This window comes from Rhinolophus ferrumequinum, chromosome 27 (assembly GCF_004115265.2).
Source record: "Rhinolophus ferrumequinum isolate MPI-CBG mRhiFer1 chromosome 27, mRhiFer1_v1.p, whole genome shotgun sequence".
NCBI classification, from domain to species: domain Eukaryota; kingdom Metazoa; phylum Chordata; class Mammalia; order Chiroptera; family Rhinolophidae; genus Rhinolophus; species Rhinolophus ferrumequinum.
In genome coordinates, this window is record NC_046310.1 from 26,364,333 (window position 1) to 26,385,310 (window position 20,978).

General features: G+C 47.4%; 1 protein-coding gene across 1 annotated transcript in view; it reads right to left on the bottom strand.

Moving 5' to 3' along the window:
* GALNT2 (polypeptide N-acetylgalactosaminyltransferase 2) overlaps window positions 1-20,978 on the bottom strand; it is a 165,854-nt gene that overhangs the window by 26,695 nt on the left and 118,181 nt on the right. The window contains exons 4-8 of the mRNA XM_033099457.1: window positions 10,608-10,706; window positions 10,328-10,395; window positions 10,031-10,096; window positions 3,604-3,725; window positions 1,480-1,567 (exon numbers count right to left, since the gene is read on the bottom strand). Coding sequence (XP_032955348.1) covers window positions 1,480-1,567; window positions 3,604-3,725; window positions 10,031-10,096; window positions 10,328-10,395; window positions 10,608-10,706 — 443 coding nt within the window. The remainder of the gene's footprint in view (window positions 1-1,479; window positions 1,568-3,603; window positions 3,726-10,030; window positions 10,097-10,327; window positions 10,396-10,607; window positions 10,707-20,978) is intronic.

Here is a 20,978-nt window from a genome sequence, read left to right on the forward strand (position 1 = left end):
CCGTTTTCAATCTTTAGTTGCAGGGGGCGCAGCCCACCATCCCATGGGGGAATTGAACTGGCGACCTTGTTGCTGAGAGCTCGCGCTCTAACCACCTGAGCCATCTGGCCGCCCCTGGAACAGACATCTAATGAGCTCAAAATGCCAGGAGGTGGGAGAAACAGCCCCTTGTCTTACACAAAGGAATGGAAGCTGGGCGGCTGGACAAGAATCTCTGGTGGCAGGTGACAGGGTTAATAGTGACCAACTCGCACAAACAGGCTCTGACAGCTCTTCAGTGGCTCAGAACGGTCTTTGTTGACCTCCAGACTCTCGGCCGAGTTCTGAGAGGCGAGGTCGCCAACTAGCTGACTCTGAAAGCACGGAGCGTTTACTGCTGGGCTATGGCAGAGTCCTGGGGAGCACAGGCCACCCCTCTCCACACATACAATCCTGGGGACACAGGGACAGCTAGTAAGAGCTGCATGGAACACGACCAGTCCCTGAGAGTGGGCGGTGTGGCTCCTGAGCTCCGTCAGCATCAGGAAGCACTTCGTGTGTGGTCTAGGAGCCACTGGGGTCCACAGACCCCTTCAGGGGGTCCACAACATCAAAACAACCTTTATATTTATACTAAGCCTTACATGCCTCTGTCAAGTTCATTCTTCCAAAAGTGCATGAGAGAGTTTTCCAGAAGCTACGGGACATGTGATCTCAGCACTCTGACGGACAACAGACTTACTTGTGTTTCAACAATGTCTCAGCTTTACTTTCTAATACAGTGAATGTTGATGTTATAACCCACATGATCCAAAGTTCTTTAGGGCCTTCGATCATTTTGAAGAAGGTAAAGAAGAGTATTACACAAATCGTTCTGGGGGCTCCGTGGAGGGGATGCGTCTGGAGGCTGTGAGGACCAACGACACTGGTGTGGTCCTTCAGACACACGTTACCCAGGAGTGACGTGGGTGGTCTGGGTGGGGAGGAGGCGCCAACAACCAACCACACGTCGGGGGTACAATCAGAAGGACTTAGTGACAGTGGGCTTGGGTGGTGACCACATGTCCACCTGGGTGACCAGGCAGATGGCTTTGCCACCAAGGACACGCAGGCTGAGGAGCCGGTGTGAGAAAGGAGGTGCAGCTGGGCTCTGGCCCCTTTAAGTCCTTGAGCCTAAGCTCTGGGGCGCTTGTCACATGCTGCCTGGGGCCCCGTCCCCGACACCCAGTGAGAAGGCTGCATCTTTTGATTAAAGATGACACCGGAAGTACGTGCTGAGCCTGTGTCACAGCAGCAACAGAAGGTCAGGGAGGCACGAGAGGAGCGGGAAACAGGAACCTCCTACGGGGGTGACGGCCCTCTCATGACGGGACTCAGCTCGGAGCACAGGTACGGCCATGCGAAAGCTGCCGTCACCGTCAGCCGTGACACGAGAGGGAACGCGCTGATACATGGTATGGAGGGAAGGGAAGGCCAGGCGGGGGACGTGGCAGCACCTACCGCCTTTTAAGTCAGCGGACGCCCCCACGTACTGGAAGTTGTCCATGTTGATGACATCGATGATGGGTGACACAACGCGAGTCCTGTCCTGGAACAAATAACAAAGGACGGGAGTAGGTACCAGCCACACACAGGCCCGGCCACAGGAAGAGGGCGTTCGTGCTGGCCGCTGCGGCGAGCCGGTGCCTGTGTGCCGGTCCCCGTGTCCCTGGCCCGTCCAGCCAGGCGTCTGCTCTGTGCCACCACAGACGGGGCCCGTTCTGCACTGAGGGGCGGCGGCTGGGCAGGGGACAGTCCAGGCTCAGCTCATTCGGCTGAAGCCCTGGATGACACCAGCGTGTTCCCAGGGTCCTTTTCTGTGTTCCCAAATGTCTAAACTTCCAACCATGGGGCCGTTTTCATTCTGACAGAATCTGAGCTCAGTTATCTGTGAGCTGCAGGGAAGCTCGGGGGTGGACTCGTGGCTGAGACGCCCACACAGCCAAGTTGGGAGCACGTTTCTATGGGCACACGAGGGGCTGTGATGTGCAGAGTGCCAGTGTTATTACAGCAGGAGGTACAACAAAGCGACTAGAGAATTCCAGATTCTCAGTCTGTCTACACTGAGTCTACAAACAAAAACCTTCTCCAGAGGCTGCAGCATCTCTCCACACCGCACCGCCACTGTTCCGGCAGGAGAGGCTGGGAAACAAGGCCTTTCCACCTCCTGCCCTCCTCACAGTCATGTGGTTGGTGCTGGTGAGAGGCACTGCCCAGCCGGCATTAACAAAGGAGTGCCTGCCCGAGCCACTTAAAGAACTCGTGGGAGCCGAAAGATGTCGAAAGCCAGTCAGACACTGAACTGGCACAACTCAGAACATAATACACCAGAGAAACACACCGCGAGAGTATGAAACTCTAACGGCACCCAGCTGAGGGGTACGGGAAGAAAGCCCGCGGCTGCGCTAAAGCGAGAGGACAAGGACCCTGGCTGGCCTGGCCTGTGCCTGCGGGTGGGAGCAGAGGACACGTGGGCTGTACTTGTAAGTCTGCTTCGTTTATTCCTAGTTCTTCTGACTGGACTGCAATTAGTGAGAATCAATACTCTCAACTCTTTCCACCCTTAATTTCGGAAAGAAGGGGGTCCTTGAGACGTAAGTACAGAAGCCAGCGGCCTTCACACACACTAAGATCTTGGCTGCAGCTTTTGTGTTGTCCCTATATTCCGGGAGGCAGTGGTGGAGGGAGGGGTTGGCAGGGGCAGCCAGACGGGCTCTCCTCGGAGCGAGCTCTGTGCGTGTGCAAAGAGGCTTGGCCAGGGTAGTAGTGACACCTGCCTTGCAATCCTGGCCCTGCCACCTGCATGCTTTTTGATAAGTTATTAAAGTTCCCTGGACCAGTTTCCTCACCTGTCAAATGGGGTAATACCTGGGTTAAAGGTAATATACAAAGTGTCTAGCGTGTGGTTACAATTCGGTAATCGGTGGGGAATATGATTATCAAAATACCAGTAGCCCGTGGTTATTTCATATTCCAGACTTACTGCCTGTCAGCTAGCCTGGCTGTGCTGTACAAGAATGCCTTGCTCATTTTATGTTTCTCCAGTACTTTAGGTTTGCTTTATCACCCCAAGGAAACGCTTTCTCAGTCGGGAGAAAAGAAAGTCAATAAAACAAGCAGAAGGCAAGAGAAATGACAAAAGGGCAGATGTAATACCAGTGATGATGCTTCTAGAAGACAAAGGTGCACAAAATGTGCCTGTGGCCCCCTGGACGGCCTCCACGGTCGCCATGTGGTTGCAGCGCCCCTCCCCCACGAACCTGCAAGCTGCTCTCACAGCCCAGTGGTATCCCCAGAGGCCCCCACAGCCACAGCAGCCAGCACTCAGCTACCATGAGCACCCTGCCCTCCTGACTCAGGGAGCTGGTTGCAGAGCTGCAGGCAAGGAGGAGCCGACACCCATCTCCATCTAAGTAAGAAGAGGGTCTACACCCATCAGGTTTGCACTGGCCTTTGCTGGCCCTGCCTCCTACTTGTCAAGTGAGGTTCTTCCCGACTGACAGACTCCTACCATGAGAACAAATATTCCCGAGGCACGTTTCCCCCTTCCCAGCATCAGGGAAAAGCGCCGTGAGCCCGCCTCACCTCGGCCACCCTCTCCAGCAGGGGCTCCAGCCAGTGGTCGTTGCACTCACAGTGGCTGTCCAGGAACGTCAGGACCTTGGCCTGGGCCGCATCGGCCCCCCGCACCCGCGAGCGCATCAGGCCTGTGAAGGGGGGAGAAGGAAGGGTGTGAGCCCTTGGCTCTGCTGCCCTCTGGCTGGGCAGAGCTCACCGCAGCTTGTGTGGACGGGTCAACACGGCCCTCGGCCACCAAGACCGAGTCCTGCTGGGACTTTGTTTAAGTCACTTGGATGACTAGAAGACCCCTTTCTTAGAACTCCTGCCTCCGACAAAAGCATTTACATGGCGACGTCTCCTTTAGCAAGTAACTGAGGTGTGGCACTTCCAAAGCTATTTTCCTCTGACACAGAAACCGTCTTCTCATTAACTGGCCTAAAGAACGTGTCACCCAGACACTTTAAGTGCTAATGGTGCTGATTTCAATGGTGATAATTTAATGGTAACAGTGTTGTAAATACCTTTGTATTCTAAGACTTATCAGAAGTTGTGCAACATAAATGACAAATCCCAACATTGTAACTTTTACACAAAATTAGTTACACTACTAATCGAAGCACACAATGTATATACTTGTGATCTGCTACTAACATACATTTGGATCATCACTAAGTCTTTTCATAAATAGCACATTTATCCCTAGATGATGAGGTCATAAATGGCTTTGCTATGTGTGTTGGGCTTTAAACACGAAAGTGATGTGACTATTGATTGACAGCCAGTGAGGATCAGTGTCTTACGTTCCTTTCTACAGAGTAGTCGAAATGGGGTTTCGGTGATTCTTAGAGAGCTGTACGCCAGAGTAGGGGAAAAAGACAGAAGATTTCTAGTTCTGGAATTGCAAACCCTCACTCAGATAACAATGATAAACTCTGAGCAAAACAGAAAAAGCAATATTGAAAAGGGCTAAAGACTAGCCAGGAGCAGGCAGAAACTAGAGGGGATTCAACCCTTAAAAGAAGACAATCACACAGAGTGAAGTCTGTGTTGACATGGCATTCCCCTCAAGTTGCTCTCCAACCCACTGCACACAGCCTTTCGGGCTGAGATGTCAGAGGACCGCGTTCTGGGCTTCCATGCTGGTGGGAAACTGAAGGACGAGATCCTGGAAAGGGGTAAGCCCCAAATCTAATGGCAACCTCCCTTCAAATCTGTGGCTAACTCCTGAACATGCAGGCACAGGGGAGACCCAAGGAGTCTGAAAAGAAATAATTAAGAAAGCAGAAAGAACTGGGATTCCAGCTGGTATCCACCACAGGGCCATAAAATTTGGCACTTCAATCCCACCAAGTTAGAAGGGCTTGATAAAAACCTCAGTTCTACATAAACTCCAGGATAAACACATTTAGGAAGACAGACTATCTCAGGAATAAGGGATTCACCCAAGATATATTCATCCTAGAAAAGTACAAAGACAAGCCTACACAAGTTCAAGGTCATCAGCCAATAATTTAACTGTCCAATACAACAAAGATCAACACTCTCTAAAGAAAAAAAACAAACAGAATCTAGTTACTATAACATATCATTTACAATGTCCATTATAAAATAAAAAATTTCTAGGCCTGAGTAAAAATAGGAAAATGTGACCCACACCCAGAAGAAAAAAGTCAACAGAAACTCACACTGAGAGGACCCAGATATTGGAATAAACAGGTGAAAAATGTAAAGCATCTATTATACTAACTATGTCCAAGAACTCAAAGAAAATGATGGTTGTAATAAGTGAACAGATGGGGAATCTCAGCAGAGAAATAAAAACCGTAAGAGTCAAATGGATATTCCAGAACTGAAAATTGTTATTTCTGAAATGAAAAATTCACTGACTGGGTTTAACAGCAGAATGGGGATGGCAGAAGAACGAGTGAACTTGAAGATGGAGCAATAGAAATTGATCTGTCTGGTGAACAGAGAGAAAAAATATTGAGGGACAGAGAGAGAGAGGGAGAGGGAGATGGAGAGAGAGACAGAAGTCTAAGTGACCTATGAGATAATGTCAAGTAGTTACCCTTCTTGCAACTGGAGTCTAAGAATGAGGCAGAAAAAATACATGAAGAAAGAAAAGGCTAATTAATTCCCCAAATTTGGGGAAAAACATCAGTTTACATATTCAACAGGATCAGCAAAGCTGAAGCAGAATAAATACAAAGAAAACTGAATCCAGGCATGTCATAGTTAAACTCCTAAACACCAAAGATGAAGAGATAATCTGTTAAGCAGCCGGAAGAAACACCAATGACATGCAAGGGACAATACATTCTGAACAGAAAACAGAGGCCAGAAGACACTGGAATGACATTTTTAAAGCGCTGAAGAAAAAACTGTCAACTCAGAATTCTGTGCAGAGAAAATATTTTCAATAATGGACAAAGAAAGATTGTTCAGGTAAACAAAAGCTGAGAGGTGTTATCGCCTGCAAGAAAAAGAAAGTTCTAGAGGAAGTTCTTTGGTCTGAAGGGAAATGTCACAGATGGAAATCTGAAACTATGCAAAGGAAAGAAGATTCGTATGAGGATACATTTAATAGTCCATATACATATTCTCTTGATTTCTTTAAAGGATAACTTGTTATTTAAAGAAAATATTTTAACACTTCTTTGTGAGGTTTAAAATACATGTAGAAGAAAAACTTAAAATAACATTACATAGAACAGGGAATAGAGGTGGAAATAAACTGTCACAAGGTTCTTACATGTTACCGTGTTTCCCCAAAAATAAGACCTTACCGGAAAATAAGCCCTAGCATGGTTTTTCAGGATGACATCCCCTGAACATAAACCCTAATGCGTCTTTTGGAGTAAACCTTAATATAAGACCCGGTTTTATTTTCGGGGAAGCACGGTAGGTAAACTGGTGCGACACTGACTCTAAGTAGATGGCTGTATGTTAAAGATGTATGTTGTTATCCTCAAAGCATCCACTAAAAAAAGTATACACAGCTACAAGAAGTCAAATGGAATAGTGAAAAAATCATTTCAAACTGTATTAACTATATTACAAAGCTATAGTGATCGAAACAGTATGGTATTGGCATAAAAACAGAAATATACATCAATGGGACAGAATAGAGAGCCCAGAAATAAACCCATGCCTACATGGTCCATTAATCTACAACGAAGAAGCCAGAACAATGGGGAAAGGGCAGTCTCCTCAATGAATGCTGCTGTGGGAACTGGACAGACACGTGCAAAAGAATGAAACTGGACCCTATCTCGCACTGCACACAAAAATTACGTCAAAATAGAGTAAAGACTTTAATGTAAGACCTGAAACTATAAAACTCCTAGAAGAAAACATAGGGGGTAAGTGCCTTGACATCAATTTTGGCAATGATTTTTTTGTATTTGACACCAAAAACACAGACAACAAAAACAAAAATAAACAAATGTGATATCAAACTAAAAAGCTCCTGCAAAGAAAAAAAAAATTCACAAAATGAAAAGGCAAACTATGGAATGGGAGAACATACTTGCAAATCATGTATCTGATAAGGGGTTAATATCCAAAATATATAAAGAACTTATGCAATTCAATAGCAGATGGTGGTCAACAGAACACAAAAAACAAAACAAAAACAAAAACAAAAATAAAAACCCCACAAGCAATCCAAGTAAAAGAAGGGCAGAGACACTGAGTAGATACTTTTCCAAAAGCTATACATATGGCCAACAGGTACATGAAAAGATGCTCAACATCACTAGTCATCTAGGAAATTCAAATCAAAACCACAACAAGGTATCACCTCACCTGTCAAATGGCTGCCATAAAAAAGACAAAAGATAAGCACTGGCGAGGACGTGGAGAAAAGGCAACCCTTGTGCACTGTTGATGGGATTGCAAATTGGTGCAGCTGCTGTGGAAAACAGTATGAAGGTTCCTCAAAAAATTAAAAATAGAACTACCTTATGATCCAAGAGTTCCACTTCTGGGTATTTATCCAAAAGAAACAAAATCACTAACTCAAAGAGATATCTGCACCCCACGTTTACTGCAGCCTTACTTACAATAGCCAAGACATGGAAGGCACCTAAGTGTCTGATAGAGGATAGGATAAAGAAATGTCTGTCTCTCTCTCTCTCTCTCTCTCTCTCTCTCTCTCTCTCTCTCTCTCTCTCACACACACACACACACACACACACACACACAGGAATATTCGGCCATAAAAAACGAGAAATCCTGCCATCTGCACTAACATTAATGGACCCAGAGGGTATTATGTAAGTGAAATAAGTCAGACAGAGAAAGACAAATAGTATATGATCTCACTTATATGTAGAATCTAGAAACTCTGAATTCATAGACTCAGAACAGACTGGTGGTTGCCAGAGGCAGGGTGTGGGGGGTGGGGAAACAGGTGAAGAAGGTCAAAGGGTACAAATCACCAGTCGTAAGTCCTGGGGTGTAATGTGCAGCACGGTGACTATAATTAACATACTGTATTGCATGATTGGAAGTTGCTAAGAGATAAATCTTAAAAGTTCTCATCACAAGAAAAAAATAGTAACTGTGTGTGGTGATGGATGTCATTGAAACTTACTGTGACCATTTCACAATCTATACATATTTCTAATCACTGTTTTGTACATCTTGAACAAATACTGTTACATGTCAATTATATCTCAATAAAACTGGAACAAATAAATCAATCCAAAAGAAGGCAAGACAATAGGAATAAGAAAAATGCACAGAACTCAGATTCTGAACATGGTTTTGGCCCCATCGCTGTCCTTAAATAGCTAAATGACCTTGAGAAAGCCACTTAATGTCTTTGGGTTTAATATTTCCATCTGTAACACAAGAAGAAGGATTAGGTTTTCAACTTTCAGAGCACATCAAAATCATCTAAGTAGCTTAAAAAATGCTGATGCCCAGGCCTCACCCCTTGAAATCCAGACATTTTTCTTTAATTGTGGGTAGGGTCAAGCCAGGGTCATCTTTTAGTTCCCCAGCGGTTCTAATAAATCGTCAGATTGAGAACTGCCGGCAGTGACGGCCGAGCACTAATACGGAACCCAAGGCCGCTCTCTGACAACCTGATATTTATGTGACTGTTTTCTCTGTCTTCTAGTGTAGATGTTTAAATACATGGGGTAAGTACACACACCCACACACATACATGCACACACCCATACACATACATGCACACACACCTACACAGACATACACACACGCACACAACACATACATACCCATACATAACTTACAGCAAATGGATAGTCTATGTTTAGATACCTTTTCTTGATTTGTAAGCAGTTTAAAAGCACTCTCTAAGGCTTGGAAAATGGAAAATATTTTTTTGTCCTCCTTTTCTTTTTCCCTGTGCCAGCAGATACTTTGGGTTCAAATTCAAAAGTCATCATGTAGTTTGTTTAGGGGCAAATGCAATGCAAGATTTTGGTGTGATCTCAAGATTTGGGTGGACTTTCAGCTTGGAAAACAAGTGTGAACCCAGCAAACAGCTCGCTGAGGGGCAAGGCCGGTCCCACGGTTTGTTTATCTGGACCATCTGGTGGACGGCCTAGAGCTGGTTAAATACGGTGCTGATGACATAACTCTAACCACTTTCCTGGCCGATTACCTTCTTGCTAAGAAAAAGCGCAATCCTTACTCCAGCTGGACTGCACAGAGAACCCGGAGGAAGAGTACACACCGATCAAAGACGACAGCCACCAGCCCGGGATCAACAGCAAAAACAGCAAAAATGGCCCTGCTTTCAAGATCGGCAGACAGGTTTCTCAGACCCTGGAGGAGCCCATGGTCCAGCCACCATGCTCTCTGAGACGCACCGGTGCTCATCACATGATGACCGGAGCTTCCTTTCCAGGCACTTCAAAGCAACACCTCCCCCTTTGGAGTCTCTCTTATAACTGTCAACAAAGTAGACTCGATGAGCCCAGCTCAGCAAAGACAAGACTGACAGTAGGTGTCAGGCTGGCATTTGCAAAACCCAAGAAGCATGGACTACAGGCTTGCTCCCTGCTTTGGACGGGCTGCCTGGCTGGACACTCCCTGTCATTTATCAGATGCCTGGAGTACGGAGTCGTTAAGCATCTCATTGTTGAACCTTCCTTTTTCTTCTAAACTCTAGTGCTCAAGGGACTGAACAGACTTCCTAGGTTGTGAAAGAAAGAGAAGCTAATTTGCTAAACATGGAAATGAAAATGTCTCTTGCTCTCTTGCCCTAGTATACAAACAATGTCAATTAGTGAAGCTTTGAGTGTCTTTCCTACGTTTGCTGAGAGAGGTTCCCTAGAGACCGTGATAGAGGGAGACAGATGCCAAGTCTACACGGTTAACTGTTCTTCCAATGGAAACCTTTCTTTCTGTAATTGCCAGGCTCAGGACAAGTCAGAATTCAATGGTCTTACTGTGGAATTATGAGTAGCCTTACCTTCTCGCCGGTCGTTTCTGAGGACTCGTACTTTCTCGATTTTCCCCAAGAGAGCCCCGTCCTCAGCTGGGAAAAGAAAAGAAGCAGAGCACTTTGAGCCTCAAGATTGTCAGGGGCTCCGCGTTCGAAAAGCGACACTTGACCATCCACGGCTGGTGGCATCCTCGGGCATCACAGAGGTGCCTCCTTTCCACAGCCCTGATTTCTGGCCTTTTCAGGAAACTAGTCATCAACACCCCCAGAACAGGGAGCCGGCACCGAGAGGAGCAAACCTGGAGGCGGGGCCTCAGTACTTACGGTCGTTGCTGTAATCATCCACCAAGACGATTTCTTTTATCAGGTGGGGCGGACTTTTCTTCAGCACACTGAGAAAAGACAGAAAGATAAAGGGTGTAGGTCTTTTATGGGCATCACTTGGGGTGAGAATTCTCACATTTTGGCCCCAATCCTCGGCTGGAGGAGCCCTCGGCCTCTCCTTGAACTGCATACCAGGTGACCCCCGACCTGGCTATGTGGGGACATGGTCTCGTGCAGCATCCCTCCCAGGTGGGCAGTGGGTGGCACCCCCTGGACTCACCTGACCACTGTCCTGAGCAAGGCCGACCTGGCTTCATTGTGAAACGTGATCACCACACTGGTGGCCGGCAGGTCCACCCGCCACTGCTTCCGCTGACACCTGAGGAAGAGAAAAACGTGCTCTGAACAACGGACCAGACCAGCCTCGGCCAGGCCCCCGGGGAACACACGCAGGCTGAGTCGCCAGGATGGACGTTCTAGGGTGAACCTGTTGTCTATATAAGGTTCTGGCCTATTCTGAGATAAAGTGACAATGGGGCAGAAGGGAACAGAAAAACACAACCAGAGTTAGTGTTTTGAAAGTTGAAAGATGTCAGCGAAAAGCAACATATTGGGAACATCTTTCTAACATGTTGAGAAAAGTATGTTTTAAAACCATGAGACCCATTTACTGTCACAGGCAGATACACCTCGAGATGCGATTTCCTGGCGGTTCACAGTGGTTCTGTCGCTGCTCTTTCCTCATTTCCCACTCTGCCTATGGCAAGCGTGAGGAGCTCCTGTTCCTCTTCACAAAACTGTATTTGCAACCTGGCAGGACCCCGGACTGCTCTGGACAGCAGGGTGCACGGCCCTCATCCCACCAGGACGGCTCCCAACAATGCAGGTGACATTGGTGCAAGCCGGTGAGTGTGAGGGACAGACAGACGGGAACCTCAGCCCGGCAGCTCTGCTGAGAGAAGCCTGGAATGCCTTGGAATAAAGCCATTCAGGGAGCAGGCCTGCAAGTTATGGGCCAGTCACAACAAGGCACTTCTCACAGACACAGTAAGGCCTGGTCCCTACAGACAGAAAACTGGCAGCGCGCGGAACAGCCACTGAAGACCATGACTCTGACACCTCTAGGCTGGAGACCCTGAAGCATCCTCCACCAGAGACAGAAACAGCCAGTAAAGGGAGGACCAGGCTAGCAGAACCCACGAGGGACTCTTGAGGGCAGGCTCCATGGACCTGGACACGCCAGCAGAGAGGTGACATTCCAGAAGATCCTGAGAGAACACTGCAGCCGGCAAGAATCCTGGAAGCAGTCCCAGTGTGGTTTGAGGGCAGAGTCACCAATCTGGTGACACCACTGACGCCAGCTCAGAAAAGAGGCTGGGACAGATGCTAGACTAGCATCTTTATCCCTAGGAAACAGAAATATCCGAGGTGGAGAGGGGGGAAATGTCTTGCTGTGAGCCTGCAGTAGGGCAGGGACCTGTCACTCAGCCCCACAGTGGGTCCCTCGATGCTGGCACGCATGCGCTGTGAGCATGCCCTCAACTCACACGGTTACACACACTGCCGCTGGGACCCGAGACGCTGAAACCTTCCGTGGGGCCAGTGCATTGCAAAAACCTGCTCCTCAGTCCCATGCAGTTCAGCACAGCTATGAGCGACCTGCTCCCAGAATTAAAGGAGTCTCTCAAATGGGAAGTCAGTGGGACGAGGACACGGGGGTTTTACAAGCCATGATGCTCGGCCATGGCCCAAGCATTCTAGCAGTCCAGGACTGAAGAGGAAGCTGGAGCTGGGACCAGTGAGTCCGCATGCGCACGCGTAAGGGAACCGGTCAGCAGACACTCACCCTCCCTCCTGACCGGGAAAACTACTTCAGAGAAGCAAATTCTGAAAATGAGCAAGAAAATCGCTGCAATTAAAAAGCAATCAGGTCAGAATCACAAAATGGGCTTCTCAGGGATAGCTTGATTTTAATTAATCACGAGGAAACTGTGTAACATACAGTTGCTGCTTGGGGGAAAACGCTTTCTGGAAGTAGTATCGTTCCTCATTACAGCTCCCAGCAGCTGAGTCTTTAAGGACAAGCAGACTGACTGACAGGCTAGTTTTATTTTTCCAATTTCAAGAATTAGCTGCTTGTTCAATGAAGGATAAGACTCTGCCCGGGTCAACTGTAAACAAACTACCAAAGACTGCTGTCACTGCCCAACACTGTGATGTGGAATGAAAGGAGACCCTGTCCTCTGCAGGTAGTCCCATGAGCACAGAGGGGACGCTGGGCCCAGCACGCTGCCTCCACGGCTCTGAGCACCGGCCTGTGCAGCCCCGTGAGAATTAAAAAAGGAGAAGGAAGCATTTTCCACTCTCAAATCATAGCTTAACAGATCCAATCCCCGTCCTGCTCGCGCCGCCTTTCCTCTGCAGGAAGCCTCGTCTTCACCGGCCTTGGGAACCCCCTCAGCGCTCTGCAAACACTTCTCACGACACACAGGGAGGCTGCTCTCATATTTTACTGAAATTTCTTGACATACATATTCAGAAGGTGCCAGGCTTTGCTAGGAGTCCGCAGAAATGTAAGAGGTGCCCTATTTTAAATGAAAACTAAGGAGCATGTTGCACACATGTTGCACGTAGCACGTCCTCCCGGGGAGCAGGGAAAGAGGGCATTGCAGAATTTCTTTAAAAAGAAACAGAATAAATGTTGGTGCAAAGAGCTGCAGGGCTGCCATGTGTCCTTGGCTGCACAGCTGGTGAAATCGTTCGATATGGAGACACTAGGGGCTGTGGGCCAGTCATACTCAGCCTTCTTTTGGGAATTGGGTAGAAAGTGTCATTTATGTAAAGCCAGCAGCAGGGAGAGCCAGCAGGAAGCTTGCTCTGCCTCCCAGCGTGACGCTGAAGCCCAGGTCAAGGTCACGGGGTCCCCGAGGCACGGGTACTGCAGGTCATGCTGGGACCTCAGAAACTGGACACAAACATTTTTCTAAAAAATCCTTAATTTAGGTTTAAATTTCTCTGAGGCCACAAGGCTATCAATATGTGAACTCTTGATGGATGGAAAAACTGGCTGATCTCAGCAGCAACGTACCCCTCACCCCTCAGGGTGAGGGTGACTGTCTCCGAGGCACCTGCCTTTGATGCAGATGTCACATTTCAGGTGGCCAAGACACTGAGGAAAGCAGCAAGTACACGTCTTCAGACTGGGAGGCTCAGGACTCTGTGTGATAACACAGAGGGCTACTCATGGTGAGCAGAGTAATACAGAAGTGCGTCTTTGCCTGTGGAAACCTTGGTTACTAACCGTGTCATCGGAGGCTCTCACACCACAGATGAGAATCTGAGAAAACGGCCCTTACCATCCTGCATGGTTATTGGGGACATCAAATAAAAATGTATGAAAAAGGACTCTGAAGACTGGGAAGGTCCCTGTAATTCTAAGGCAGGATTATGACACACATTTGGCAGCTGTGTGTTACCAGGGACTGTCATCATGGAAGATAGACTGAAACTTTCTCTAGTCACCTGAAAATGGGGCCAAAGAGATGGGCCCGAGACACGTGTGTGAACGCACACACAAGGTCTGAATGGAGAACTGCACGGTCACTTAGAGGACGAAGAATTCCTAGTCCTCTAAGAAGAGGCCAGGTGGTGGAAAGGCAGGGGAGATGGAGAAGCACACGGCAATGAAAGAGAGCTCCAGAACCTCCTGAGGCCCGGGGGAGGGGGTGGGGCCAAGAGCTAGTCCCCACTGGCTGTGAGGTGGCCATGTGACCAAATGGAGCGTCGGGGAATGCAGAAACATGGGGCAAACACTGCTCCACCTCCATGAAACACCCATTTAACTCAGATTTTTAAGGAAAATACTACGCAACTCAATTGATAATAACTAAGCATCATGTTAACACAAAATAGGTTTCTATCACGGAAGAGATGGGAAATACACACATTTTACAAGACTAAAAAAGCAAGGTTAAAACATTGCTGAGCCTGCGTGGGCACGTCCAGGGTCCCAGCTTCCAGAGGCGTCCCTGGAGAGGGACGTGAGTCCCCCGTTACCCTGAGCATTCAACGCCCAACCCATGTTCTCATTATGATTTGGTGTCCCGTGTAGGAGGAAACCTGTTGGCAGGGGGGACACCGAATGTCAGCCTTCACAGCAGGGACCTCTTCCTGAGTGTCTGCGAGCAGGCCTCCAGCCACGTCTTCGGCTTCCCGTGGAACGATTCAAGGGGAAATAGCACCAGAGTCACGCAAGGCAACAGTATTTCAAGGCTGGGGTTGCTGTCCTATGGATTTCTCTTTACACATGATTAAAATTCTGGATTCATGCAATCTGTGAATTTAGTTTGAGCCTGCCCCTGATAGACAAATCTAGCTTTGATTTGCTGACAATAAAACAAAGCAAAGCAGAAAAAAAAAAAAAAAAACCCCGAATAAAACAAGCAGAAAAAAAAAAGAAAAAAAGAAAGATTCTGGGTTTGCAAAGGTAAGGGTCAAGTCTTGGACCAGGATACACTCACCATGGTAACAAGACCCCGTGGACTCCTGGGGAGAGAGGCAGTGGGCCTGCTTTTCCAAGGCAAGCTCACCACCACTGACATTATTGAGTGTATATGTGTGTGAAATACAGTGGTACCTCGGTTTTCGAACGTAATCCATTCCAGAAGACCGTTTGAGTTCTGAAACATTTGAAAACCGAGGCACGGTTTCCCCATAGAAAGTAATGCAAAATGGATTAATCCATTCCAGACCCTTAAAATCAACCCCTAAAACTGCAAATTTAACATGAATTTTACTATCTAATGATACCATAGATCCATAAAATTTACGGCATTCATAAACCTAAATGTTTGTCAACGGGGACGTTCAAAAACCGAGGTAACACTGTATTTCAAACCTAAAATCTACAGAACACACAAGCGTCCATGCACCGGGCCCCAATCAGCCTTATCAAATCTTAATAGTTTGCAACGACGGCATTCGATTCACTTTTTAAAAATGAAATCCAGCACGACAGGTGAGACGTACAGTTCCTCTCACAGCCCTTCACCCCAACCCCCATCTTCACCAGGCATGGCCACTACCCTGAATGTGGGACTTCATTATTGGCTGCATTTGTTCCCGAGTACCTTCGAGTTCTCTTGCTAGAGTGGGCGGGGCCTCTTTCCACCGCATTTATAACAGGCCCTTTCCTGGGGCTGGTTTTTGTATGTGGATCCTCTACTCGCACTGAGCTCTTTTCTTAGTCCTGATAGTTGATAGGTTTCCTTGGATCTTCCACCCATCCCTTCATTTACATTTTTGCTTTTCTTCCCATTTTTTACACATTTTATGGTTCATGTCTTAACAAGGCAGTGATTGTGCCCTGAAGTACAATGTGCAATAAAAAAGGACGCAGAGAGCATCCCTGCCTTGGTCCCATCTAAAGTGAACACAGTTCGATTTTCATCGTTAAGCATAATGTTTGCTATGGATGTGGTAGCAATACCTTTCATTAAGTTAAGGAAATTCCCTCACAAGGGCTGAATTTCACTGACAGTTTCCCCTGGCACCTATTGGGGTGATCATATAACTTCTCTCCTTTAATCCACTGAGCAGGTACATTGTATTAATACATTTTCTGTTGTTCATTCTTATATTCCTAAAATAAACTCTACTTGGCTATGACTTCTCTTTTTTTTAAAAGTAGAGGTGTATTAGATTTGCTGGTACAGTGTACTTCAGATTTCAAACATAATCTGTTCCGGAAGACCGTTTGAGTTCTGAAACGTTCCAAAACCAAGGTGCGGTTTACCCATAGAAAGTAGTGTAAAATGGATTCATCTGTTCCAGCCCTTTAAAATCAACCTCTAAAACTGCAAATTTAGCATGAATTTTACTATCCAATGATACCATACATCCATAAAATTTACGGCGTTCGTAAACCGAAATGTTCGTCAATGGAGATGTTCGAAAACCGAGGTACAACTGTATTTGACTTTTTTTTTTTTTGGACTCTGTAACCATCACTGTGATCGACTGGCCTGTAATGTCTGCTCTTACATTTCTTCTCCCGGGTTCACACTGCGAGCTCTTACACTCACAAAGCAGCAGGGTTGCTCTCCCGTTTTCTGTTCTCTAAAATAGTCTGTGTGTTACGCAAACCACTTGAACCTTGTGAATTTTGGGAGAGCAAGCTTTATATTGTTAATGAGTTCTTTCATTCTTCTATTTATTTATAGTTTCCATTTCTTGAGTGACTCTGGTAATTACCATGTTCCTAGAAAATTATCCATTCCATATAAGTTTTCAAATTTATTTGCATAAAAGTGTACTTACAATTTCCTTACGATCTTTACAAACTCTACTTTATCTATAGTATGTCTTTTTTATTCCTAATATAATTTAATCATGTTTCTATTTTTTTATTATTCAGTATTCTTGGAGATTTCGAAGATCGAGCCTTATATAATCCTCTCATTTCTTGTTTTTGTAGTTCATTCATTTTTTTTCTTTTCCTTCCTTCTACTTTTGAGGTTTACCTGATGTTTGTTTTTCACCTTGAGTCACAGAGCCAGCCTGGGCTCACCCTGTGGCACAAACAAGAAGCTTTAAATCCAATCGAATGTACAAATGGAGAACAAAGGCAGTACTGAGGAGGGTGGGGGTGACGTGGGAGACGGAGACGTGCCCAGAGGTATGATCCTGAGCTCCTAACTCCGAGGAAGAGTGACGTGGCACGCTCCATCCTGTGCCCAAGTACACACTGAGGGAGGGGCCGAGAGGCGTAGCGGAGGGAGCCCTGGGGCTGCTCTGACCACAGGGTCTCCAGCAGACTCAGCACCTGAAAGTGTACCAGTGTCCGCGTGCATCTGTAGGCCAGGTGAGACTAACCAAGAGAGCCTGTTGGGTGTCAAGCTCAGACTGGCAAGACCAGGAGGCTTTAAAACCTGTAAGAATCAATGAAAATAGTTTCTGTCCATCCCCAGCTCCCTCGCCCCCTGCTGATATACGGAGACATGTGTGTGTGTGCGTACGCGCACGTGCGTGTAGGGGGTGTTAGCACAGGGTCACTGAACGAAGGCTCTGAACAGCCGATGAACCTGACTAGGCCCTGAATGCCTGTTCTGTCCCCTTGCCCTCACCCATGGACCACTTACACGATTTCCACTTCAAAGGAAGAAAAGGGTGAGTCTGTCCTTTGAGTGGTTTTGTCCTGGCAGCCCAACACAGCTGTCCCCATCGAAGCTAAACTTCACACATAAGCTTTGCAGTAGGTCACCTGCCAGGCTGGAGCCAGCATGGGCTGGGCACACACTGGGCACAACTCCTCACCTGGGACTCCAGTGTGCTCTGGGGCAGGGCCACTGCCCGGGCATGGACTCCTGATCACCACAAGGCTCGGACACTTAGTGGGAGCCACACTCACCCAAGAGCATGTTAAAATGCAGATGCCTGGGCCCTGCCCCCCTAAGTAGGTCTGGGCTGTGCCTGGGAATCTGAATTTGAGAAGCTCCCACCCCTCCAGGTGGTACTGCTGCAGGTTATTCTTAGGCCTCATTTTAAGAAACACTTGCAGACGACTAAGTGACATCACTGACAATATTCCTCTGCAATGGAGCTGGAATTACTCATCTAAGGAGCTTTGAAATGACATGGAATTCTGATCTGGACCGCACAGCACAGAGGTGAAGAGCTGTGCCTCCCTGAAAGGTTTTGGTTTCCCATTGCCGTGCAGCATAACAGGCCCAGCCGCGTTCACCAGGCACCAGCCACGCTGTGTTCCTCACACTGTAGCATGGCCATGAAACACGACACCTCCAGTCAAGTCTGTGCCTTTGTAATAAGGCCCCCAAATGTCCAGGGCCTTTAGAACAAGATGTAGCCCACACCTGGAGTCTGGATTGACAATGGGATGGGGGACAGTCTAAACAGGCTGTCCCGCTACCTACCAGCACGAGAAACGCTTAGAGCCCAACGTGGTGTGCGAATGCACCCCGCAATCCCAGGCACTTCTGCTCCAACCCACCCAAGAAGAGGCGCTTAGCTTCACACAACTGCCTTCACAGTGTATTTCGCTGGGGAGTACCTGGGGAAGCTTGGCAGGCCACAGGATAGAATAGGAGCTGGAAATGGAACAAAAAAAAAAAAAAAAAAAAAAAAAGGAAGAGGAAAAAAAAAAGCTAAAAAGCTGTTGTATGACTTTCATTTAACTAAAACACTCTTAGTAATCCTCCAAACAGAAATAATGGCATAATCCCACCTAATCAACTAATTCCTGATCAGTCCTAACAGTTAGAGAGCTTATTCTATACGGAGGTCTTTTAAAACTGAAGAGAACCAAATCCTAAACTATTTAAAAACCTCTGCAGGACCCATCTGAAATTAAGCTTCTGAAAAATCCGGTTGGCACGCTATTTGCATAAGCCGCCTGAGTCAGCACGGGTCTGTCTCGCTCCGTAACAGCTGGTCTGAGCCAGGGCTGTGTCCAGCAGGCTCTCACATCCTGCACTGAGCACAGAACCAGAGTGCGTGCTAGGACACACAACCAGAGACACGCAGACCAGAGCCTCGCTTGTTTACTGCAACCCCCTAAAATCCCCAATCCCTCACAAGCCAAATGTTCCAGAGGGAAAAGCACACACACCAGGGCAAGCGGACGATTAGGGCACCCTCTCCACCCGCCACCATCCTCGCGTCAGCGCGCGGCTCTCCACGGAGGGGTACACGCGAGGTTTCCACCTGCTGCTTTCAGCAAAGCCCGTTTGACGGCATGAAACTGTTCTCTCATTTAAAGAACATCCTCTGCCCTTTATTGCCTCCAGTTTTACAGACACTAAATCGTAACCGAAAATGTTTTCAAGAGTCAAAAGTTATTGGCAGCTGAGAAAATAACAGCATGGCCAAAACCACCTGAGCGTCGGAAGACCTGCGAGGGCTTTAGCCATCTCCTCCCGCTGACCTTTCAGGAGGAGCCCATGCACAGAGGACACGAACTGCAGACCTCATTCCCCTGCTGCCGGAAACTGCCTTCTCCGGGTGGAAGCACACACCCTGGGAGACAGGAAGAATCACCCGCTCCTCCTCTGCTCCCATGCCTGTCCACCGGGACATGAGGCACCCACAGCCCTGCTCAGCCACACTAACTCGCCGCCTCCCGGTGCCACCATCTGGTCTCCTCCCTGACACATGAACTCTGGTTTCCAGGTTGCCCAGGACTTCGTTTTCATTTCCCTTGCCCTGTGAAGATACGTGCTTTTATTTATCAGCTGCCTACTGTCTCGAGGCGCTCAATCCTCTCCTTGAGTACCTCTTTATGGGCTTATTCAGGCAACGGGCTTTCTTTTCCACCCTGCAGTCATCCCCCCAAGCCTGGGCCAAATGATGATGGAGTTTGCATGGCCACTGAGCAGTGGTTCTGACTTATAAGCTGTAGAAGAAAGCTTCCGTACTATCAAGGATGGTGTTTTAGGGGAAGGACCGCCCTTTCCTGAGATAGTTACCTCCTCTGTTTTTGCCTGTTGTTCAAAGACCAACTTTCCACTTAATGATACTGTTACTAGTAACCAAAGGTTGCACTGGAGCCATTTCCTCACTGGATAAGTGGAAGAATGTAACTGTTTTACACCCTCCCGTGGGTGGCCCCAGTCTATCAGCATTCCATAGAGAAAGAAATCCCAACGTTCTTCTTGGCATGACTTGTTCAGATTCTCTCCAACCAAAGCCACAGTGATTTGTTTGCTTCCCTTAAACCGTGCTCATGTCAAATACAACAGCATTCTCTGGTTATCTCGGGGGAAAAACCAACTATCAAATATAACAGAATGGCACGGTATGGTAAAGAAGATGCAGTCATTTGGTCTGTGCTTCCTGGACATTTACAGTTACTACATTTACGTCCACTCCTCTGACTATAATTCTGTGGGACGCTTCTTTATACACCTGAAGATGGTTACAGCCTTCTTGGTAACATAAAAATCACGCCCCTCTTCCAGATTTTATCTTAGGGGAATTGTCAAGCCCCAGAGGTGAGCCCCAAGGGACCTAAGACAAACTCATTTCCCCAGCCTCCCTCATGGTCACAAACAGCCATGACTTACTTCTGGCCCAGGCATTGTAACAGAAAGTCAGCTAGGGAAACTCCCAGAGATTTGCTTTGCTGATAAAAAGCACAGGGTCACTAAAGAAAAGGCCATTTCTGGCCCCTTTGCTTCTTCTGTCTTGAAAGTGACAGTGAGGCTTGGGGCTATGACAGCCTTTTTGCAACCATTTGAGGCGAACAGAATAAGGCTGAAAAACAAAAAGCTGAAGATGACGTGAGGAGGCCCAAACGCTCCTGGTCCAGCTGAAGCAGCTGTACATGGCCACCTGCAGACCTCATGCGACATAATGTAATGAAATGTCTTTCCTAGGGCTTCCTGGCAGGAATTCCCGCCCATTCTCAGGATTTTTTTTCGCTTTCTCGTTCCCGAATCCCGAGATAAGTTGGTCGGGAAATCAGGAAAATCAGCTCCTTGAACCCAGTAATACCCACAGTGGGAAATAAACGTACTACTCACAATGTATCTCTTAGACAGTTTTTCTATTTATTGCCAGGGTTTCCGAGTGGGAATTCCCACCCGTTCTCAGGAATTTTTTTTGCTTTTCCATTCCCGAATCCCAAGAAAAGTTG